Genomic DNA, 24,309 nt, shown 5'->3' with positions numbered 1-24,309 from the left:
GAGCCGCACTAGCCACACTCGCTAGAACGCCACATTCCCTTTTTCGTCTTTTTATGAACGAGCATACTTTGCATTGACGGCACAGTGCAGAAAAGCAGCGGTTTGGTACAGAATCCTGTTCGCTAATATGTTTTTATCAGCTACTATCCATGTATTAGTACTGGGGTAAAAGACCCTCGGATTGACGATGTGACTGTATTCCGTACCGGACTATCTTATGCTGAACATAACACTAATGCTTTGACGGAGTATGGGGTCCGGAGCCGGAGCACTGGATACGAGAGCATTCAAGATGACCCATGGACAAACTACAGATAACTGTTTAGCATATTATGCTGTGCGAAATATCTTCGCACATTGACAGAATGTTTTACAAACCTCTATTTAGCGGTGGTTATCGAGCTTATCAGTGACTGCTCATATTTCTTGTTCTGTCAGCCGCATCGCTTGTCCGGTTGTTCTTCGGAGTTTACTTCGGGTTTTGCTTATGATATGTCTGGTTATCAGGGACCAGATCGACAGTGCCTGACCTGCTGACCGGGGGGACGGATGTTCTATTTGGTCACTATCACCGAGTATGGAGTCTTTCACCTTGGCAGTTGGTACCACTGCATTCAACAAGACAGCTCGAGGAACCTATGAACCTATGAAAACAATAATATGATACGAGTTATGAAGTGGACAAGCAGGCAGCGACAGGATGGCGCGAATCTTTGGTGCTTACTGTTCTGTGCTTCACCTCGGTATCAGCGACAGTGGCAATCCGTATCCCTGTTTGGAATATCCCCCGGATCGGTATCATTAGTTCGATTTCAAAGACGTCATGACTAGTGCGCCGACTTTGTTCGGCATCGATTGTTGCCGGTTATCAAAATGGTCATGATATTCTACACTGATGTTTCTTGATTGGCAACCATAAACTTCAAAGGAAGATGCTCCATAGTGAAATCTTACTCCATAGTTTCCTTCGATGTGATAAGCACCGCTTCTCGAAGATGTCGTGCCGCCATTCATCGATTCTAGGATAGCCGGGACTACCATGATCGACATTGAATCGCTATGGTATTGCATCCTTTTCGTTGGATCTTCAAGAGTGCCTGCTGATAGCACAGTAGACAATGCAGTACTCTATTTAAATTGATGTATCACCTAAGCCTGTACCGAAAGGGATAGACTAGCGATCCGTATGCGCGAATACTGCAGAATGGTTCTTCTGGAGAAAACCTGAAATACTCCGATATCCCTAGTAAAAATGAACAAATAACATAAAGTCCATCTGACTTGGCCGACAAAATAATAACTCCTCGATAAACCAATCACAAGCTACGGATCTCCGCGTATCTTTTTCTGTACTCCGTACTCTGGGACTCTCGATACGGACAACCGAAGGCGGATGGCATCGCTATTGTCGATTATTCGCTGGCCTGCTTCTCCAGCTCTCGCAGTCCATTGCCCCCCGGTAATAACAATCCCATACCTCGGCAAAGAACAACCACAATGGACCCATGGACCCAGTAGACCCGGGGCTTCGGCATTGGACACGTCCTGTTATCAGAAACAAGGCCAGTGTGTGACCTACCAGGGACCATAGCAATGCAAAATACAAATCAGTAGCATGAGCTATGAACACCTGGGGAAATTACATACCTGCTGCCAGTGCCTAATCCGAGTAAGCGTGCACGTCGATCCGCTGATAAGGAACTTAAATGACCGGCGCCAAACATATCAGATTGCCTTGGCTAGTGTACGAGTCACTATCAACATGGCCCGATATGAAGTGTTCCTGCGTATAGGGGAGGCAATTATGTTTGGCTAATTGGTTATCGGGGCGCTGGGCTGGCTCTGACCGAAAATAGGCCCTCCTATCTAGAGTTTGCAGATCACGGCGATGATCCATGGGCGCGGTGTTGGTCTAGAATAGGAAATGGATGGATGGAGCCTTGCTCTCTCTGTATGACTTGTATTCTATCCACATCTTTTCTGTGCATCGGAGGCAGAAAAAGCTATATAAACCCATCGAGCAAGCACCCAACAGAATCCTCAGCAGACAACGAGCATTCAATCTCTCATCCTAACTCAGTTCAATTCCTCTGGACCGAACAATACTTTCTATCTCTTCTTCAAAAACAAAGAAAAAACCGCCACAATGAAGCTCTCCATCTTCTCCACCCTCGCCATGGTCGCCCTGGCCTCCGCCTTCCCCCACGAGAAGCGCGAGACCACTGACGCTCAATGTGTCAAGCCCTACCTCTGCTGCGGAGAGCTCAAGACTCCCCTCGACGACACTGTGGACCCTATTCTCATGGGTCTCGGTATCAACGCCGCTAGCATTGTCGGGTCTATTGGTCTTGACTGTAAGTTGCTTTTGCCTTTTTGAAGCATTATGTTGGACTGGGCTAATAATTGTATAGGCAAGGCTTACGATGACTCTTGCAAGAGCGAGCCCCAGTGCTGCACTGAGGCTAACCTTTTGGTAAGTTCACTTTGAGTTCATAAATGATGGTTGACGCTAACTGGATTAGGGTGGCACTCTTGCTCTCGGCTGCGCACCGCTCAAGTCCAAGTCCTCTTAAGTGAACGGCGCTTAAGTGGAGGCTGGACTGTACATTGTTTGAATAAGGGACTTATATATTAACATTCGGGTTGGCATATTCTTATAGCATTAGATAATGTAATGTAATATAATCACATTTGGTGAAGTACTTCTATTTATATAGGAACTTCCTCTGGGATATAGATCCGGGTGACCTGGCAGTATGTAATGCATGAATGATTGCTTGCCATTATCGATACACAACCCAGCGGTAAAATATGTCCAGGCATGTTGATATCATTTTCTTCTTGCCAAAACCAGCCCGGTCCCCCACTCCAACTCAACAACAACCTCCCTCCAACCCCCCTGCACACCCTTCCCACTTAACCTACTCTCCTCAACCCTAATCCTCTCCATCAGCTCATCAACGACATCCCCAGTGTTGTCTGTATCCTCATCATCCACCTTCTTCCTCCTCTCCGGCCACCGCTCCTGCCACCCATGATACGCACTCCAAGTCCTCACAAACTCCGCCAACTCTGCCAACTTCATCTTCGCGCGCATAAACATCGTCCCCTCCTGCGTCTTCGGATCATACTCAACCCGCGTAGTCTCCCAATCCTCACCAGGCGGCTGTATCGCACGCAATTTCCCCAACACGATGTCCCTCCCAGGCTGCTGCCAGTAAGCTCCCAAGAGACCCGGATCAGCACTAGACCCATAATGCTCAATCAACTCCGTCGCATGCGGATAACCCAGAATAACAGGATCCGTATATCCCCAGAACGCAACCGTCCCACCAGGCTTAACAACCCTCCCTAGCTCAGGCCAAAGCCTCTCATAATCAAACCAATGCGCCGCCTGTCCCGCCGTCACCAGATCAACAATCCCATCTTCTAGAAAGCCAGAATCCTCAGCCGTCGCCTGGTGGAAGGAGACATTGGGATGGTTCGCGGAGAGTTCCCGTGCGAGCTGCAGCATCGGCTGCGAGGGGTCTGTTGCGTGGATGTGCGTGAAGAATTTGCTTATTTCGCGAGCGACAAGCGCATGGCCGGTTCCTAGGTCTAGGGCTGTGGTGCGGGGGCCGGTGTGGAAGGAGAGGATGGTGTTGTAGAGGTGGAGAGGGTAGGTTGGGCGGAAGGTTGAGTAGCGGGCGTGGGAGAACGAGGTGCTTCTGTGGTTTTGGCTTGGTTAATGGGAGAACATGAGGAAGGGGAAATGGTGCTTACGAGAAGGACGCCATTGTGGTGGTTTGGATGAATTGAAGTGTTGATTGTTGGGGATGGAGGTGTTTATCAATTCAAGACGGGGGAACTCCGATGCCCCGCTATCTTATCAGATCAGGGCACTATGGCACCACTTGATGGGACAATCTTTATTGGGGTTATTTACAACTAGAATGTGAGGACCTGGGAAATCAACGCCGAAAATGACCGCTACTGAGGCCATAAACGGCCGCATTTCCACCCGTAACTCTCCAAAGAGAAGATGGTGTACTGTCTTTTTTGAAGAACCATATCCTTGACAGATTGCATCTTCTCGAACCTGAATCCGGTGACATGAGCATAGTGACAGCAGGGAACAGTGTTCGCCTGAAACAGTCCAAACCAAGCACCATCGAATGCCGGCCCATTGTGGGAGGTACCGCAGTGGTGGCACATGATTTAAAGAGCTTAAGTTGCCAATTTTATCCAACCTGAAGCTATTCAAACCCCTGATATCCTCTATTAGCCATACCACCCAAGCGAGCCTCCTGAGCGCCCTGCCTCAGAAGCCCTTGAACTATCATCATCCCTGTCAACAGTCCCATACTTTGCACCTGTACTCTTTCAGTATATCTCACATATTATTGGAGCCCCCAACCCGAGTCATGAAGAATATAATGCAGCAACTTTACAAGATTATCATGACCAGAGAGTAAGGTGCTGGATATAGTATACATCATATGCACAACATTCCATGAACACAATAAAGCCCTTAGTCAATCACCGAGGCAAATTCTTCTGACCTCTCATGCGCTTTTAGCCATTGGCTCTTCTCAAGCTCTTTTTTTCCCAACCGCACGCCATCATACTCCTCTCCCATTACCCTTCTCTCCAGCCGCCGTTCAATAACCGATACGTCATTTTCGATAATGTGTTTCTTCCATATGCGTGTATTCCGCCCCTCTTCGGTCCACGACCACGGCCAGGCTGCATGCACGAATAAGTGACTGAGTCCATGGGCTTTCAATCTTTCAAGAGGGCGCACAATGCGCATATATGCACTAGCCACTTTGGTCATGCCTTCTTTACGGGTAATCTTCTTGCGGAAGGGCGAGGCATAGCTAGCATCGTAGAAGTCTGCAAAGTAAACGCGCAGTTTCAAGTTGGGATGGTCCAGCTTTTTCATAATGTTATCTATTGTATTATCCCAATCATGGAGTGCTGAGCATCGTGGTGAGAGATACTCTTCATCCAATGGTGGAAATACAAATTCCAAGAATCTTAGGCGGGGTAAGAAATGTGCAGGAATAATATCCTGCAAGAAAATAGATGCTTCAAAGCGCTCCAGAACTGTTTTTGGAGGCTCACCATACCCATCAACCGGAGAAATGATGAACCGATTCTGCGTGAAAAACACTTCTTGCGCATCGTCCCGTAAGGCCTTGCTGACAAGAAACAGAGGGCTAGGCGGGCGCCAGCACCGACAATGTTTTGAGAAAGCGGAATGGTATCGAGAACAAAAACACCCATGACCATCAGGGTTTTTCCAGCATTTTCGAAACTGGCACCCATGGTGATCATCAGGATCGCAATTCCAGTTGCAGCCTCTCACACCATAGTGCAAGTAATATCCATGACGGGGATTCCAGTCAACTTGATGATATGGCGTGACGAGATTTGTATGCTGGAGGACCCGGAGTCGTAATTCAGCGGGTAAAGATAGAAAGGGGAATGGAGTATGTGGTTTGGTAGCAACATTTATTGAATGGCCCGTGGATTGTTCTGCCACTCGGTGGGCCAAATTTCGGATTGAAGGATCAATGTCCCTGCTAAGGCGGATATTGCACTCAGCAAGTAAGGGAAGGCCCCGGTTCATTAATGGCGTGACAACAGCAACAGCAGCACTTGTACCAGCGACATCACAAATGAAGTATAGATGAAGACGAGATGGTTGAATATATGGTGCAAGATGGTCAACAGTGCGGTACCATTCCGAAATGACTTCTTGGTAGTGCGGTGACCTTGCACTGAGAGGTCCATCATGGTGGGCACAACCAGGGTGAGAATGGTTTGGCCGCTCCTTGCAGCATGGCCACCCTGGCTCACAGCTGCTGACATTAAGAAATATAGTCAATTTAACAAGAGACTGAACAGCAGTTGGTGTTAATCTCTGCAGTCTCTGAAGGTGGGAAGTTCGGTATTGGTCGATAAAGTGTTTTGTTGAGTACACAATTGGCGCCAGTTCATTGTAAACCAAGCGGCATGCCAGTAGCAAGTTCCGGCAGTTTCTGTCGCATTCTGTGATTTCAAAATAATGTGGTCTGGCCAAGCTTTTCGTGGGAAATTGGACTTCATCGCGTGGAATAAGATGCTCATAGATCCGTTGGCGAATTGCTAGGGGAAGATCTATGAATCGTGGGGGATGTGGAAGACCTGACATGGAGAAGTATGATAATTAAATGATAGTATAAGTTGTGACGGTTAGCGGGGCGCCAGAAACGGCTCCCATTGAACCATCCTTCTGCTGAGCCCTACCGCCTGCCGTCGACGGGAATACCATTGCCCTTTGCTGCATGGCGTCTACTGTATCAACATATCCATTGCATTTATAAAGCCCAACATCTCCCCCTCAAAGGACCACGCACTTTCTCTTCTCTTTTTCCATCTCCTGTCTGCCTCGCCCGGTGCACTGCCCTCTTACCAAGATGCCGCGTTACCCGACGATTACCCTTTTCCAGTATGGCGCCGGAGTGGCCGACGGTCATCTGAATGATTGAAACATTGAGACTTTGTTACTGTCGCTTGATTGGAAATCGACCTATCCACATCATCCCCTGATGCTGTGCTACTGCTTATCATAAGCAGCTTATGATTGCAGTAATGGGCCCTTTCATGCTTGGTCCGCCAACTGATCAGCGACTTTTGATTTTTTGGCTGTTGCTTCCGGCCATGCCATCCTATTTGGGCTCCCCTTGAGGACTCCTGGATGCTCAGCTGCGTTGATATAGTCTTTTATCTCAAAACCTCATGGTTTATTCTTCGGCCAAGCTCCTGAGTTTCTACATGGGATAGGGAACTTCCTGGTTATCCGGCATCCAGGTCTGGCTGTGATCTGGATGGCAACTCTCCTCTCCACAGCCGTCTTTCGACCCCACCAGGATCAATTCATTTACGTATCATCGCCCTGGCGTTGCCCAGCCGCCTCTTCTCATATGTGCCCGAGTTCCAGTTCATATCTGCGCAGACACGGCTTAGAACTGCTTACACCGCCAGGCGCAATTACATATGAGAAGCATACAAGCAAGGGTTGCCACCAGACTACAATCGACCTGGCATGGGCTACTGCTGAGGTGACAGATCTCCTGGTATGCTGCCAAGACCGATGGGACTGGATGCACGCAGCAGACCACATGCCAATTCTCACAGAATTGGGCATATCTGTGCAGAAGTCTCCAGAGAAGCTAAAGATGCAGTGGCTGGAAGCTGATTGGGATACCTTTCTGAAGGCATTGACCGCAAACATCCAACCTATACGCCCCCTAGCTACCACCAAGGAGATGCCGCAGTTGACCACTTGATTAAGACTATTCAACAATCTGCAGAGAGCACTGTCCCTGTAGCCAGGATCACTCCCTACTCCCGCCAGGATACCCCCCAGAACTAAAGAGACTACGCAACAACGTTAACCGCACACGACGCTGGGCTGCCTCTGACCAGGAGGAAGATATCAAGGCATTCCGTCAGGCCAAGCACACACTGGGTCGAGAAACCGCTAAACTGAGCCGGAGCAGTCATCGCGTCCGCTTGGAGGATGTAACTGAATCAATGGAGGGTTTCTGGAAACTGGCCCGTTGGGCGTGACGCCGTAAAGGTGTCCAACCAACCTACACGCCAACTCTCCATGCAGGGAACCAAATATACGACACTTCAGAAAGAAAAGCACAGGCACTGCGGGAGACTCTATTTCCCCCACCTCCTGAAGCGGATCTCTCAGACATTCCTGGTTACGAATACCCAGAACCATTGAACCGATCAGTGGCTCTAGCAAGCTAGTCGACCATAATGGTTTCAGCTACTAAAGTAAATATTATAGGATTAACGTAATTCACGGCCGAGTTGCGCACACGGCCGAGTTGCGCACCTTCTCCGCCCCCATCAAATAATTCTTCATGACCATATTCTTCAATGCGGCTTTTCTCTATTCTTCATACAAAAATGCCTCTTTCTAAAGAAAATCGAATGCAAATGGCTATCTCAGCCATTCAGAATAAAAAGATCCAATCAAAACGAGAGGCTGCATCTGTTTTTGGAGTGTCTGAAGCTACCCTTCGCAATCGGCTTAAAGGAATGAAATCACGATCAGAAACACGCGCCAGTGGCCACAAGTTAACGGATTTTGAAGAGGAAGCTCTTGTCAAGCAATTGCTAGATGCAGATAAACGAGGTTTTTCAATACGACCACAATATTTGCGTGAGATGGCACAGATCTTATTTCACAAACGTACACAAGATTCTACAGCAACTATTGGAGTCAATTGGACCTCCTCCTTCATAAGGCGCCGTCCTGAATTACGAACAAGATATAATCAGAGAATTACATATCAGCGTGCAAAGCAGGAAGATCCAAAAGTCCTAAATCAGTGGTTTGAGACTGTACATGCAGCTATTCAAGAGCATGGGATCCATGAAGATGACATCTGGAATTTTGATGAAACTGGCTTTGCAATGGGACTCTGTACAACATCTAAGGTAATTACTGCAGTAGAACGCAGTGAAAGGCCTCGTACAGTTATCCAGGGCAACCGTGAATGGGTTACTATCATTGAATGCATCAACTCAAAAGGGATTTCCATACCACCAGTGGTTATCTTAAAAGGGAAAGAACACCAAGCTCCTTGGTATCAAGAGCCTAATCTTCATCCAGCCTGGAAGCTTACAAATAGCGCCAATGGGTGGACAACAGATGAGATAGGCCTTAAGTGGCTGAAGCAAGTGTTTGATCCTTTTTCCAAACCATACTCAACTGGTGCAAAGCGGTTGCTTATACTTGATGGCCATTCAAGTCACCAAACTGCAGAGTTTGACAATTTCTGCAAAGAGAATGCAACTATCTGTCTTTGTATGCCTCCACATACATCTCATCTTCTTCAGCCACTTGATGTTGGTATTTTTGGGCCGCTTAAACGCGCATATGGAAAATTAGTTGAGACGATGATGGTGGCTGGAAATAACCACATTGATAAAGTGGATTTTCTGCATCTATATTCTCCTGCGCGTGATCAGGTTTTCACTGGAAAGAAAATATGCAATGGCTTTGCAGGTGCTGGTCTTAAGCCATTTGATAAAGGCCGGGTTCTTAAAAAGATTACTTTTCAACTTCGTACGCCGACACCACCTCTTATTGAAGCTGAAGGGTCAATTTCCTCTGCTTTGCAAACACCTCAAAATCCTCGCCAAATTGATCGCAAGGTTTGGAGCCTACAGAGAAGTCTTCAAAAGAAGAGAATGCTTTCTAGCAGTCCAATCTCTCATATTCAACATCTTGAAAAGGCAGCGCAGATGGCAATGAATATGAACCTTCTTCTTTTACAAGAAAACAAAGTTCTGCGTGCTGAAAATGAGCGAAAGAAGAAGAAGAAGGCAAGGACACATGGTTCTCTAGGGACTGATCTCTTTATGTCTGTACAGGAAGGTCGTGAGCGCATTCAGCAGCTGGATACACAGCTTAATGCACAGGTTGATGAGCCTATACCTGTAACTCATCAGCGCGCTCCACCACGCTGCAGTTGCTGTGGGACTGTTGGACATACTATCAGAAGGTGCCCTAGTAAATAGCTATCCATTCCATCTTTTAAATGGCCTAATTAAATGGTGTTTGTAGTTGAAAAGCTTCAAAAATCATGTTGATTGCGGCGAAGGTGCGCAACTCGGCCGTGTGCGCAACTCGGCCGTGGATTACGTTATATATCATTCTTCTTAAAAAGATGGTACATACGACCATAGGGTGTGGAAAACAGGGCTTCCCGTCCGCTCAGCCGTACTTAAGCCACACGCCGGCCGGTTAGTAGTTGGGTGGGTGACCACCAGCGAATCCCAGCTGTTGTATGTTTTATTTTTTTTTTTTGGTGCGGAAAACGGCACCTATTTTGGCTGTAGATTGTGAAGAGCGAGACATCAAAGTCCTTACATTGCTGTCGGGTGCAGCATCATAAACGGCGGCGTCTCCAACTTTGCCTCCGCTTTTATAAAAGGTTACAGCTTCAGCGGCATAAGCACAACTCTCCCTCAACTCCCAACGGGCGGTCCCACTGTCAGCACCAGAGATGCCCAATTGCCCGATCATGAACCTCTGGCCAAAGCGCTCAGTCCATCAGACAAGCCCAACCATGAGCGTCCCAAGGCTCTGGGTTACCCATTACCCAGGTCTACAATCCTTTCTTCTCTCCCAGATTCGATAATCGCGCCGATGGCTACAGTAGCTTAGATTGATATTACCCGTATCTGCTATTCCGAGCCTGTGACATATACCACTAAGCCATGCAGTAGGTATGAAAAATATCAAATCCTCTGAATTCCCGAAATAGTTTCGCGGGCGAAAGGGATTGTTTAGGCGATCCCAGAAAATGCCTTACTGAACAACCCTAACAAACCGCCTCCAGCGAGCACGCTGGATGAGAGCGCTGCCTCCGGCTCTCAGGACAACGAATTCTTACCTTCTTATGGTGTCCGGTGTCAGTGCCCATCATTGAGTGAGGAAACCAAGAAGAATTCCCTGTGGCGGTTGTGCGGATGTGTTGTGATCCCTCAACGCGCCCGCACCCGCCCGACCACACAGAATGGTTGATGCCAACAAGGAGTAGCTAATGTTCCTGCCTGCCTTATCTCACTAGTATCGTTGAATTATAATGCCATGACACGCTGGCATCGTACTGCCATTGGATGGAGGATACAGCATGTTGGCCTCATACTGTCTGACGAACTTGCCTGTGATGTGTTTGACTACTTCACTCTTGCCGATCTGCCTGCGAAAGACATGCTGGCATCACACTGCCACCCTGCCGACAACCAGTCGCGCCACTGTGCCTGCGACCATCGACAATAGATTGTGCCGCTATGCCTACGATTGATTAGGGTCGGTAGCGGCTGTGTTGTGGTATGCACACCGAGTAGGCTCCCAGGCGAGGGATTTTGCCCCAAAACTGGAGGTTCGATTCCCGTCGCCGGCACAAAACTTACCACAAAATACCAGCTCTGGCTAGCGCAGTCCTCAGATGCCTAGTACACCTAGTTCCCCGCCAACCAGCTTGAGCTGGCAAAGAATGTCACGAAACGAGGAGGGTCTATGCTTTAAAGCTACAACCGGATGCCCTACGCAAATAGGCGGAATGGGGCGAGGAGAAGGATAAGAACGGTCAAAGATGTGAAAAGGAACTGAATGTACTGAAATGTAGCGAATTAGCTGCGGTCTGTCATAGCCCAAGGGGCTCCATATAGACCTTAAACTTGAATACAACAATATAACAACAACAAAAACAACCTTAACAAACCTCTCCGCGCATCGCCACGCTTTTGGACCGAATAGGATGATCAAAGGATTTGCAATGTATCAATTGTTTAAGGGCATCGAAGACACCACCATCCCCTCCCAGGCGTTGCCGCCCCAAGGAATTAATTATGGGAGAGACGTCGATGCATCCTATAAGGCTGATTCGACTAATTCAGCCTACAAGAAAATCTTAGGATAAGAAACACACTTATATATGGCCCCCAAAGCATGCTGTTTATGTTCTTCATTCCAGTTTGCAATTCATCCAAGAGACTGCTTCGATTTCTGTATTCAATATACGACAAATTCGAGGCACCATGAAGTTTCCTACGTCCTTTATCCTTTCAATCTTCCTTTTTTTTCCTAGCGTTTGTCTCAGTCAGTGACGCCCTCGCCATCCCTCAGAAAAAAATCGGACATTTCCCCAGAAGAAGGCCAGCACCTTCATTCCAGCAATCTCGTCAAGCGCGGGTGCGTTCCCAGCAAGACCGCCGATGTATGCGCCGACGTTCCGACAGTGGATATCCTAGTCACAAAAATTAGCACGGCAAGGTTGGAAAACGCGACTCGCTCTTCTACAGTGACTTGAGTGGTGGCGGGGCAATTGCCAAGGCCTCAGAATGGTACAGCAAGAATGTTCGGAAGGGTCGGGGCTCTGTTGCCTTCAACGACATTGTCAATGAAAAGTGGTATCAGGCTCAGGGCATGGAACTCGGACGGCAATCTTTGGCCAAGATGGACCAATTCCAGAAGCGGCTCTCACAGGCCTTCGCCGAGGCTTCCAAAGGAACCGTCTACTTTTTTCACTAAGGAGGAAAATGAGGGAACCTGTATGTCAGATACTCAAGCCTGGGGAGGGCGGGATTCCCTGCATTGACGCGCAACCGGGACGTCAAGGAGATTATCCAAGTCGACCCAAGACAAGCTAGTAATTATTATTATTATTATTTAATCAAGTTTATTGTCCATACCGAGCCCTAGAGCTATGAAAGACCATGATTCATGGACTAGGCCAGCAGCTATTCTACAGTCTCTTGTCCCCATAGGTTCCTGAGGCGTTAGCCCCCTTCTATCATCTTCCTGATCCTTTTCCTCGCCCCAGACCGCCTGTATGCGCAGGGCTTTTGAGCACAGTGCTCTCCTTGTGTTTTGGAGCAAGATGGGTGTGGCCTAGGCTGACTCTCAGCCTTGGGCTACCCTCCCTGCTACCCCTCTCCTGTTCTAACTGCTTCCTCCAATGCTTCCAGTCCCCATTCGTCATCTCTTCGGGCCCTTTCCGCCGTCTGCTGTAGGTGCGCCCAGGGTAGAGCTATGCTGGTGCTGGCTAGGAATTGTAGCAATGCCCTCGTAGCTTTGAGCTCTCCTAGGAGTCGTCCTTGTGGATATTCTTCTGCAGTGGTGGGTCTCAAGACTCCGTCAGTCTCTAGGTCCTTGTAGAGCCTGTTTCGTTGGTGTCGCCATTCCCGACATTCAAAGAGAAGATGGTGTATTGTCTCCCTTGATATACCGCATCCTTCACAGGTTGCATCCTCCCGGACCTGGATCCGATGTAGGTATGTTCCTATAGCGGCATGTCCTGACTTCAGTTGAAAATAACGGCTTGCTAGATGTTTGGGAGCTATTGCAGCTGCCGGGTCAAGCCGCCAGTTCTTCTGTGGCCTGTATGTTCGTTGACCTTGTTGGGATCGCTGTCCAAGTTCTTTGTTGAGCCATCTCTGCCTTTGTGCTATAATGGCTTCTGTTCGGGCTCTACAGGTGAAGGCCAGGGATATCTCTCTTGGGCCTCTTCCTGGTGGCTTACTGGCTGCCTGTTTTGCTGCCTGGTCAGCTCTCTCATTCCCTTCTATTCCTGCATGTCCCGGCACCCATTGGATAGTGGGTTGACGACCTTGTGCATGTAGCCTCTTGGCTATAGCATGTGTTTGGATCATTAATGCTTGGCCTGGCCCTGGCTGGGTGTGTCGCAGCCTTGCAATGGCTGATTGGGAGTCCAACAGGATAGTGACTGGTCTTTGATCCCCCACTTTCTCTGCTAACTGGAGTGCTCGCACAACTCCCAGAAGCTCTGCATCAAAGACCTCACATCCCTTGCCTAATGGGAACCCCCGGGTCTTCCATGTTCCTCCCGGCTCTTGCCAAGCAATCCCTTCCCCGCTTTTGCCATTCTCTAATCTTGATCCATCTGACCAGACTGCTAGCTCTGGAGGGAGAGATTGCGCTGCTGCTAGGGCCTCTGGACCTGGTAGCATCTCTATTTGGCCTGGGAACTGGCTACTGGTCGTCTGTGTTGTGCTCTCAAAGCCCCCAGATGGGTCCGCTGGTAGAATATTGGCTAGTTGTCGAGCAAGGTGTTGTCCCAGGGACCATCGGCCTCGGTTGTTTCTCTCAGCCCATTGTCGGTTCCCTGGGGTCTGTTCCCCAGGTTGGGCGTGCTGATCCCCTTCCCGGAAGCTCACCGGGAGGATCTCCTTAGCTGGGTGGTTCTCCGGTAAGCTGAGCAGCCGGGTAGTGTATTTCAATCGTCGGGCCTCCAATAGGGCCTCTGCTGGTGCCAGGCCCGCTTCGCGAACTAGTGGCCCTACAGGAGTGGATTTCAACATGCCGGTAATTGCACGGGCCTGTCAATTGATCATGAGCTGTATACCCACTAGCCGATCCTTCTGACCCTGCCACCAGAGCTCTGCTCCATACAGGGCTACTGATTGCACTGCTGCCACTTGAACCTGACGAGCTAGTCCTGGGGCAAGTCCATGACTCTGGCATAGGCGTTGTACTCTGTTTTCATGCTTGGATTGTGTATATTATGGGATGTTATTTTTTTTTTTTTTGGTATAACTAGAGATTTAGTTGTTAATTTTTTGAATTTTGTTGGAGTTTCTCGGAATAGAATTGGCCCCCGTATTGCGCCACACAAGGCGCACTCGAGGTCTTGACCACCATGGTTTAAATTGGTCGTCTTCTTCCAGATGTAGTCAGCATTAACCCAACCCATCCATGTCGAATATTGATAAGATTACTTCCCTGATCGAGCAGGGTCAGGTCGTCCCAGTGAAAACCTTCCTTGCTAGCTCTCCAGCGACACATGACGATAATGCTATTATAATGCTTCTTCACGCGTCCATCGAATCCATGAACCTCGATATCATGCGTTATCTGCTCGATACATACAAACCAAATAGCAAATCTGCTCTCTTCCGCGACAAAGTGTCGCTGACATCAGTGGGTCATGGGAAAGCCGAAGCATTTAAGATCCTGACTGTATACCACCCATCCATCCTAACATGGCACTTGAGCCATATTGGCGATGCCCTTGGCCATGCAGTTCTGGCTGATAACTTCCCATTGGCACATTTCATCCTGGACGAGGCTGGCTGTGATCCAAATAAGAGCCAGCTGTGCTATCGGCCAACAATTGAACATACGGCATATTGGGGGAAGTACGGAATGATGGAGTTGCTGTTAAAGTACGGTGCCCGGATCAATGGCACCAAGACACTGTATGAGGCTATGCAGAGTGGCAGTGTGGACATGCTTTCATTTTTGATGAGAAACACAGACGGTGATATCAACATGATCCAGCCAGTTAAAAGGTCTGAAGGGCCTGAAGGGTCTGAAGAGGTTGGACTTACCCCTGGACCAGTGTTGCACCTTGCAGTCCAAACAAGAAATAAGGCAATGGTACGTGTTTTGGTCACGGAATTTGGAGCTGATCCACTGGTCAAGGATCAAAGTGGGAAAACAGCTGTGGACTGGGCCCGATGCATTGATGACCCTGCTATTGGCAGACAGCTTGATCCAGCATACAGACCATGCCAGGTTATGTGATGAATCCCGGTTTGGACAGGGAAAAACTTGATGCTGGTTTGGGACCTCCGACCGAATTATTCTTTTCTAGTTCTGCTGCTACCATTAACTTACTATGTATTTGTAGTGTCTGTACTTTGGAATGTGATTTGCAATCAGTAGTATGTATCTGTAATATCAAGACTCCGGGTGCAGTGATCCTAGAGTGATCCTAGCCTGAGCGATCAGGCAGGATCACTCCGGCGCGGTTCCCTCACAGAACGTAGGGAAGTGCTGGGACACCTCATAGAAGGCACCACGCCGGAAGTCGAACAGAAGTGGGTCATCTTCGCCCTACCAAAGGCGCCCCAGCAATACACCAGCTATGATGGAACTCAAGTACCCATAACTGAGCAGATGGCTCTGGATGAATTCAAACTTCAAACAGACATTTCCCCTTTGAAATTCTACCGCTCAACCAAGAACCCACTCTCCAGCACTCTCATCATGGCTATCCCTGAAGACCAGGCCCGAGCCGTCCCTAAATGGATCAACCTCTTTGGCAAGAATGTACAGATCAAGCTGAAGGCCTTCCACACCCGTATAGAGCAGTGCGCACGATGCTGGGACTACCATAACCCACAGACCTGCACCCGTACACCCAGGTGTCGAATCTGCAGCAAGAGGGACCACACTGAAGAGGTCCATCCCTCTCCCGAAGATGATGTGGACCCAGACCTGTGCTACACCAACTGCTGCGGACCATTCCCAGCAGACCACTTCAGCTGCTCCACCAGACCAACATGGAGTCATCCAGCGAGCGACTATCCAGCTCACAGCTCACGGCAGTCAGAAAAGCGGGTGCACGCCAACATATGCTCGGAGACCAGACTGCTACAACTGAGCCCTTCAGAAATTTGGGATCCTCACCGACAGGAGAACAGCCACATTCATGTTAGATAGGATATCTCATCTACAAATCCTCCAACTCAATGTTGGCCGAAATTGGGAAGCGCATCAGACCGCGCTACAACTGGCTTTTGAAAATAACTGACATGCAGTTCTAATCCCAGAGCTTTGGGTATTTACAGACCGCTCTGTCAACTATCTAAACACCACCCATCCCTCCACCAATTCGCTTCGATTGAGGATTGGTCCGAAAGACCCCGAGTCCTCACATATGTACTCAAACACCCACATCTGAAAGCAGAACTAGTTCCTTTCGGTCTACCATCCAGAGACATCCTGGCTGTCCAAATCAACACTCCCCAGAAGACAGCAACTTTGGTCAACTTATATAACAATCCCCGCGGAGCAGTTGATGAGGGACAGGGCTTGGAGTCTCTCATGTCACAGACAGCCCCTTCCCACCCTCGCCTAATAGCTGGGGATTTTGACCTTCAACACCCTATCTCTGCTCGTCCTTTCCTCCGAGCAGAACCCTTCCTATCTTGGGCAGAATCCCAAGACCTCGCCCTAAACTGCCCCAGACTCGCCGACCTGAGGATAAAACATGATCGACCTATCCTGGGCCAATAGCGCTCTGCTCAACCTTGGGATATCCTCGGAAGTTACTACAGACCTAACACCCCTTGAAGATCACGATCCTATCCTCACAGCCCATTCAATGGGGCACAGAAAACCTGCCCCGGGATTCTTCGCCATTCCGCTAGTCTATCTCAACGAGAAGTTACTCCGGGAGACAATCGAAGGAGAGAAATGATATATAGAAGGACTGGCATTTGCCCTTCCCGTGTCACAGGCTGCGCCTGTAGAATAAACGATATGTTATTCGGAGAGATGATCGGAGGGGTTACCAGGTTACCTACCCCGCACGGCGTACATTTGTATATAAAGCTGTCCGATCGGACATCCGTTCTCCTGTTCTTCAACGAAATCTTTTGTGTGATAGCTAGTCATTAGCACTACGGGCTTAGCCCATAACATCCCCCACCCAACTGGACGAGCTTGCAATCAGCATCACTCAAGCACTTTCCACTGCTTTGGAGGCCTCCACCAAAAGGGCGTATCTTCGCCCTTGCGGGCACAAATGGTGGAACCAGGATTGCACCATGGTAGTCAGGACTCTCCGCAGGGCTGTACGGGACCCAACTTCCACATCAGAAGACATTGGGGATGCCAAATGGGCCCTGTGCTGTGTTGTCCAGCACAGCAAACGCCATTTCTGGCGCTCAAAGGTTGATGAATTCGAGGAACCAAAGGATGTATTCAATGCACTGAAATGGAACAGAACTGAAGGCACTCTACCTATCTCCCCTCTAAGAGAAGGAGACCGACTTCACAACTCCATGGATGACAAGGCAAACTACTTGGTTCGGGCCCTTCTGCAAAAGGCCTCATGCTCTGAGGATATGGAGGTCAATTTGGAGCCCATCAGTGATCTCAGGCTGCCGTTCCCAGCCATCACAGAGAAAGAGATTTATACTGCAGTCGCCAAACCCAAGAACAGCACGCCAGGAAAGGACAGTATTACCACCTCTATTCTAAGGATGACATGGCCTGCCTTAGGCCTCACCATCACAGCACTGTACCAGCACTGCCTAGAACTAGGCTGGCACCCTATACCCTTCCGGGACACGTCACTTGTGGTGTTACCAAAACCAGGAAAGAGAGACCGAAGCTCCCCCCAAGCCTACCGACTAATATCCGTCCTGTCAGTTCGTGGAAAAGGCCTCGAGCGCCTATTAGCCTGCAGAATGGCATGGGTTGCTATTAAGCAGAAAGTCCTCCACCCTCAACAATTCAGGGTCCTACCGCTGCGCACCTCAACGGACCTAGCCACAGGTTTGATCCATGATGTGGAGGGGGCATGGTCACAAGGTCTGAAGGCCTCCATGCTCACATTGGATGTTCAAGGCGCTTTTGACGCTGTCCTCCCAGGACGACTAATCAGCCGACTCCAGGAACAGTGGTGGCCTACCAATGTGGTCAGATGGGTAGCTAGCTTCACCCAAGGTCGAACAGCAAGCCTCCGCCTAGGAAACCACATGATTCAAACATTCCAAGTTCCCGCAGGTCTCCCTCAGGGCTCCCCAGTCTCCCCAATCCTCTTTATGCTGTTCGCTGAGCCCATCTTCAAACAAGACTCGATTTGGGCGCGATGCGGCCAATTTGGATATGCTGATGATATATGTCGAATAGTGGCCTAAAAGAAGCTGCTAATTCTCCGGCACCCAACGGTGTGGAGGAGGTCACTCTCATGGCTAGCACTCGAAGAACCCTCCGCATAGAAGCAACCAGTGCATGGAAGTCTGAATGGGCTGCTTCCACCCACGGGAGCTCCCTCCGTCGTTTATGGAAAGAGCCTTCAAAAGCACCAATGCAACTATACCAAGGCTTACGAAGAGCCGCTACATCAGTCCTCATTCAAATGCAAACTGGGAAGATTGCGCTGGCTGGTTATCTTGGTACCTTTAAGGCTATGGAATCGACTGAATGCTCTTGTGGACGCGGCGCCCAAGATTCACGCCACGTTCTCCTCCATTGTACAAATCAGGCAGGCCCCCGGATGCGCCATCTTACACAGGGATCAAGGCGGGAGCTGGATTACCGGGCCTACCTAACACGGCCAGACCTGGTACCGAAGGCAGTGCGCTTTATGCTTGACACAGGCCTCCTAAGCCAGTTTCAGACTCTACCAACCACATACAGAGTCACAACAACGGACACGAAGCAACTGGCAGCATAGTGCAGCTGAGGTTAAACGCTTGCAGAAGTAGGGAAGGAAACGAGGTAGTATCCAACAGGCCCATGGACCTTCGTGGCCATGGGAACAGCAGTACAAAAACAGTAGCACGGGACATACAACATGCGGAATGAGATATCAGGATATGTGTATAAAGGCGACGATGTACATAGCGACTACCATTACGGCGGCTTACCCGGCTGCCCCGCAGGACCTGCCGCCACTCGGCCTATAGGGCTGACAGATGCGTGTATGAATAATAATAATAATAATAATAATAATAATAGTTAGCACTAACGTACTCCACATGCGAATGTAACACACGGGCGAATGTAACACGAAATCACTCCGCCGCGACTTCCGATTTCTACTACAAATTTCACCACACCCAACGATGCCTCAGAAACATGATGAAAGCCAAGTAATATTGGCCCTTCAAGCTATGCAAAATGATAAAAATCTAAGCGCTCGAGCCGCTGGCAGGATCTATCACTTGGATCATGTGAAGCTTAGTCGCCGCCGGGGTGGCATGCGATCACGATGCAATATATCAGCCAATTCACGGAAGCTCACTGATCTAGAGGAATCAACAATTGTCGAACACATACTTGATCTAGATTCCAAAGGGTTTCCTCCTCGGTTGTCTGGTGTGGAAGATATGGCCAACAGACTACTCACAACGCGCGACGCGGGACGCGTTGGGGTAAACTGGGCTAGCACCTTTGTCAAACGGCACCCAGAGCTCACAACTCGTTTCAATCGGAAATATGACTATCAGAGGGCTCTATGCGAAGACCCAGAAGTTATTGGTCGTTGGTTTACACTTGTTCAAAACACAATTGCGAAGTATGGCATCCAGGAAGCAGATATCTATAACTTTGATGAAACTGGGTTTCAGATGGGAGTGATCTCGACTACAATGGTTGTCACAAGCTCTGAACGACATGGCAAGGCAAAAGCAAAACAGCCTGGCAATCGCGAATGGGTCACAGTGATCCAGGGAGTTAATGCTCGTGGCTGGGCGATCCCGCCATACATCATTGTCAAAGGTCAATATCACCTTCTTTCTTGGTATCAGAATAATCAACTACCAATGGATTGGGTTATCGCTACATCAGAAAGCGGTTGGATAACAAATGAACTCGGCTTGGAATGGATCAAGCACTTTGACAAATACACAAAGGCCCGAACAATCGGTCGTTATCGTCTCCTGATCCTTGATGGCCATGAGAGTCACCACTCAACCGACTTCGAGCTTTATTGCAAGAATAACAACATTATTACACTCTGTATGCCTGCACATTCGTCCCATATCCCTCAACCTCTTGATGTCGGATACTTTAGCCCTTTGAAGATTGCTTATGGTAAGCATATTGAAGGGCTGATGCGGGCGCATATTACCCATGTCACCAAAGAAGATTTCTTTCCTGCATTTTACGCCGCGTACCAAGCCACCATGACAGGAAAAAATATTGAAGGTGGTTTTCGAGGGGCTGGACTTATCCCCTTTGACCCTGAGAGGGTAATATCTAAGCTTGATGTCCGATTCAAAACGCCAACACCATCAAATTCACGACCGAGTACCTCCCATAGCTGGGTCTCTAAAACGCCAAATAACCCAATTGAAGCATCATCCCAGACAAACCTTATAAAACGCCGAATCTCTCATCACCAAGATAGCTCTCCAACATCAATATTGAATGCTGTTGACATCCTTGCGAAAGGCACGACGAGAATAATGCATAAGATGGATTTGATGGAAGCAGAGATTCATGATCTTCGGGCGGCAAACGAGGCCCTTAGCAAACGCCGGAGGGCTAAAAAAACACGTCTAAGGAAAGGAGGGTCGCTTTCTATACTGGAAGCTCAGGAATTAGGGGATCAAATGGAGGTTGAGGTGCAACTAAAGGAGGAAACACGCATTAGGGCTGGTCGGCGACCACGGACTGAGACACGCGCGCGGCGCTGTGGCAATTGCGGAAAGGCCGGACACAATGCGCGTTCCTGTCAGATAGTAGTAGAGATGTCTGAGGAAGATGATTCTGAATAGTATTAATGGAATTTTAGTGCATTGGTGGAAATGTTGGAGTTAACATCGCGGCGGAGCGATTTCGTGTTACATTCGCCCGTGTGTTACATTCGCATGTGGAGTACGTTATTATTATTATTATTATTATTATTATTTAATCAAGTTTATTGTCCATACCGAGCCCTAGAGCTATGACAGACTATGATACATGGACTTGAGGCCAGCAGCTATTCTACAGTCTCTTGTCCCTATAAGTTCCTGAGGCGCTAGCCCCCTTCTATAATCTTTCTGATCCTTTTCCTCGCCCCAAATCGCCTGTACGCGCAGGGCTTTCGAGCACAGTGCTCTCCTTGTGTTTTGGAGCAAGATGGGTGTGGCCTAGGCTGAGTTTCAGCTTAGGCCACCCTCCCTGCTACAATTTTCCTCTTTTACTTGCCTCCTCCAATGCTTCCAGTCCCATTCATTATTATCTCTTTGAGCCCTTCCGCCGTTCACTGTAGGTGTGTTCGGGGTAGAGCTACGCTGGTGTTGACTAAGAATTGTAGCAGTGCGCTAGTCGCTTTGGGCTCCCCCAAGAGTCGTCCCTGCAGGGGCTCCTCTGTAGCAGTGGGTTTCATAACCCCATCCATCTCCAGATCCTTGTAGAGCTTGTTTCGTAGATGTCGGCATTTCCGGCTTTCAAGGAGAAGATGGTGTATTGTCTCCCTTGATATGCCGCATCTTTACAGCTTGCATCCTCCTAGGCCTGGATCCGATGTAGGTGTGCTCCAATAGCTGCATGTCCTAACTTCAGTTGAAAATAGGGGCTTGCCAGGTGCTTGGGAGCCACTGCGGCTGCAGGGTCGAGCCGCAAGCAAAGTGTATCCTCTTGCATTTTAAGGAAAGGAGAAAGCTGTTCCAAAAGAGAATGCCCTAAAGGGTTGCGACTTTATGATCAAGACCTTGAGCTCTTTGACCTTACGTCCATTATTAACTTCATTGCGATTAAAGATTGTTGATGGTAGAATAACTCACGCACTGCCCAAGTAAAAATTGCGCTTATTAGATCAGTTCTGTTTTCCATATCATTCTATTTAAGCTATTGACCGAGAAAGATAATCTCTACACAGTTTTTCCGAAACCCTTTAGAAAAGAAATAAAATGAAACGAAAATAAAAAGAAAATAATAAGACTTAGTGAGTCTCTCCTCTCATAGTGCCGTCAATGCCCTCCAAGTCACTGTACAAACGCCACTCGTAGTCCAAACTGGGGTCATTGAAGCGAGCCTTTGCATCCAGAGTTGCAATACAGGCCATGTCTTCAGGTTGCAACTTGAAATCAGCCTCCAAGTTCTCTTCAATCTGCCAGTCAACAACACTCTTTGGGATGACGGAGCGGCCACTGTTGATTCCCCATGCAAGCACTACCTGCACAGGGCTCTTGCCATACTTCTGGCCAATTTCCTTTAAAATTGGCTGGTCAATAACCCGCATCATGTGCGCAATCTTCTTAGACCATCCAGTCTGGCGGTAGAAATCATTCATGTTACCCAGGGGGCTGAATTGGACAACATGAATTTGCTTTTCCAATAGCCACTTATTGAATTTCTTCTGCTGCAGATAGGGGTGGGTTTCCATTTGGTGAACAGCTGGGACCTGAAGAATCAATGATTAGTTTATCATAATGTCGCGACCATATGGAATTAACTGACCGTGGAAGACTCCCTGAGCAAAGTCTCAATTTCACCCTGGCTAAAATTTGAGACCCCAATAGCCTTGGCTTTGCCAGTGTTGGTTAATTTTTCCATCGCTTTCCACGTGTCAACATAAGTGGTCTCGCCTGGAATTATCCTGCCTTCGGCATTCCGAGGAAATCGGTCGGGCCCCCGCTTGAAGGTGCAAGGGTAGTGCATCAACAAAAGGTCAACATATGGCGTGTCTAGGTCTCTCAGAGAGTCATCCAAAGCTCTCTCCACATCATCAGGGTGGTAGTCATTGCACCACAACTTTGTGCTGACAAAGATATGTTCACGGGGAACACCACTCTTTTTGATTCCCCTTCCAACCTGCTCTTCAACGTTGTAGACCCGAGCTGTATCAATCAAGCGCATGCCTTTCTGCAAGGCCTGGCTGACGGTCTCTTCCTGGGAATCAGGGTCTTGGAATGTGCCGAATCCGAGCGCCGGGATCTTCGCACCAGTGTTGAGTGTGTATGAGGTTGCGCGAGTGGTCAGAGTCCGAGTTGAGGGCTTTCGAAACAAGAAAAAAGACCTTCCGAACATCGAGGTCCGGGCTGCACTGGCTGCAAGGGAACACATGGTGATAGTGCGAGGGTTGAGTGCTGCATGCACAGTTTGCGGAGTTTCACCGAGATGCGTATGCGCGGAAATTTTCTTTCTTTTCTTTTTTGAGGCGGGAGAAAAGAGCCGATTGAACAGCAGTCCGATGAAAACTCTTCCCCAGATAATGACACTAGAGCGAGGATTTAAATGCTCAACTATAACAAATCGTGGGGCCCTCAAATTCCTAAGAGGGGTCCAGTGGAGATGAAGTGTTCCCGTGTCGGTGCCCTCACGAGACGAGGGCCCAAGTGCGACGAGGACCTCTCCGGGCTTCAGCTGTGCTACTTTTGATAAATTGGTTTGAGGATGACGAACAAAGTAATCCGTCTGACGAGGGTAACAACTAACTATTCTATCACTGAGACAAATCGCAGGCTCTAATCAAGATAGCAATACATAACAACCACATGGAAACAGAACGTCTTATGAAGAATGTTTTATAATACGCATTAGAGAAATCCCATGATTGACCAATTGCCTACCCTTACAATGTAAATACTGACGGACGTGAGCAGCCCAGTCGTAGCATTGAGGAGCCTCGGTCTGTGAATTGACTTTAGTAGAGTACGTCCGCCAAGATTGAAACGTCAAATTAGCATAGGAAGGCAATTCTTACGAGCTTGTCTTATGCTCGGGATAACCAGATATTCGGCTCGGTGCGTTTGGTGTGTGAACTCGGCAAGTATTATTTATTTATTATATATTTAATCAAGTTTATTGTCCATACCGAGCCCTAGAGCTATGACAGACCATAATTCGTGGACTCGAGGCCAGCAAAAATACAGTTACCAGGGAGCTTCAAGCAGGATCTGCTCATATCGGGTTTCCAAAACATCTACTTGGGAGTACCTCTGCGGTGCCATTAATTCCATTTTGTCAAACTCTTGCCCCGCTGTAATACAGGCGAATCTCTGATAAAATATCCCGCAAGGAACGAAAATCTTTACAAGACCAATACGTACCCCAGGAAAGAAGGGCGAAAGCCTCGTTTACATTCAAAAAAGAATCAGATATTCCATCTGTTGTCTGGCTTGGATGCTTTGAGCTGCACCCCAGGATCCAGCCTGTTGTCTACAAGAACGTTATTGGGCCGGCCCATGAGCTTGAATGACCTCGATCTCATTTACCCCTTGATTGTATACCTTGACTTCCAGTATCGATTCTGCCCTTGTTCCACTTCTTTTCCT

At 48.6% G+C, this 24,309-nt stretch overlaps 6 protein-coding genes across 6 annotated transcripts; 3 read left to right on the top strand and 3 right to left on the bottom strand.

Annotated features, from left to right (window-relative positions):
• Positions 1-2,146: 2,146 nt before the first annotated feature.
• On the top strand, positions 2,147-2,573 carry ACHE_31314A (hydrophobin family protein; the record flags this gene model as incomplete). Its single annotated transcript, XM_043278029.1, has 3 exons — positions 2,147-2,354; positions 2,412-2,473; positions 2,523-2,573. 3 exons carry the CDS (start codon positions 2,147-2,149, stop codon positions 2,571-2,573), a joined length of 321 nt encoding a protein of 106 aa, XP_043135849.1.
• Positions 2,574-2,830: 257 nt separating this feature from the next.
• Positions 2,831-3,776, bottom strand: ACHE_31313S (putative S-adenosylmethionine-dependent methyltransferase; the record flags this gene model as incomplete). The annotated part of the gene is made up of 2 exons (XM_043278028.1): positions 2,831-3,707; positions 3,763-3,776. 2 exons carry the CDS (start codon positions 3,774-3,776, stop codon positions 2,831-2,833), a joined length of 891 nt encoding a protein of 296 aa, XP_043135848.1.
• Positions 3,777-4,510: 734 nt separating this feature from the next.
• ACHE_31312S (uncharacterized protein) lies at positions 4,511-5,614 on the bottom strand (the record flags this gene model as incomplete). The annotated part of the gene is made up of 1 exon (XM_043278027.1): positions 4,511-5,614. The coding sequence occupies one exon, from the start codon at positions 5,612-5,614 to the stop codon at positions 4,511-4,513; it is 1,104 nt and encodes a 367-aa protein (XP_043135847.1).
• Positions 5,615-14,278: 8,664 nt separating this feature from the next.
• ACHE_31311A (ankyrin repeat domain-containing protein) lies at positions 14,279-15,109 on the top strand (the record flags this gene model as incomplete). The annotated part of the gene is made up of 1 exon (XM_043278026.1): positions 14,279-15,109. One exon carries the CDS (start codon positions 14,279-14,281, stop codon positions 15,107-15,109), a length of 831 nt encoding a protein of 276 aa, XP_043135846.1.
• Positions 15,110-19,302: 4,193 nt separating this feature from the next.
• Positions 19,303-20,823, top strand: ACHE_31310A (uncharacterized protein; the record flags this gene model as incomplete). The annotated part of the gene is made up of 1 exon (XM_043278025.1): positions 19,303-20,823. The coding sequence occupies one exon, from the start codon at positions 19,303-19,305 to the stop codon at positions 20,821-20,823; it is 1,521 nt and encodes a 506-aa protein (XP_043135845.1).
• A 1,151-nt stretch (positions 20,824-21,974) lies between these two features.
• On the bottom strand, positions 21,975-23,098 carry ACHE_31309S (aldo/keto reductase; the record flags this gene model as incomplete). The annotated part of the gene is made up of 2 exons (XM_043278024.1): positions 21,975-22,436; positions 22,493-23,098. The coding sequence occupies 2 exons, from the start codon at positions 23,096-23,098 to the stop codon at positions 21,975-21,977; spliced, it is 1,068 nt and encodes a 355-aa protein (XP_043135844.1).
• Positions 23,099-24,309: the final 1,211 nt, after the last annotated feature.

The sequence above is a fragment of the Aspergillus chevalieri genome, chromosome 3, assembly GCF_016861735.1.
Source record: "Aspergillus chevalieri M1 DNA, chromosome 3, nearly complete sequence".
NCBI classification, from domain to species: Eukaryota; Fungi; Ascomycota; class Eurotiomycetes; order Eurotiales; family Aspergillaceae; genus Aspergillus; species Aspergillus chevalieri.
The sequence above is the reverse complement of the archived record's forward strand: the minus strand, read 5'-3'. Positions and strand labels throughout refer to the sequence as shown.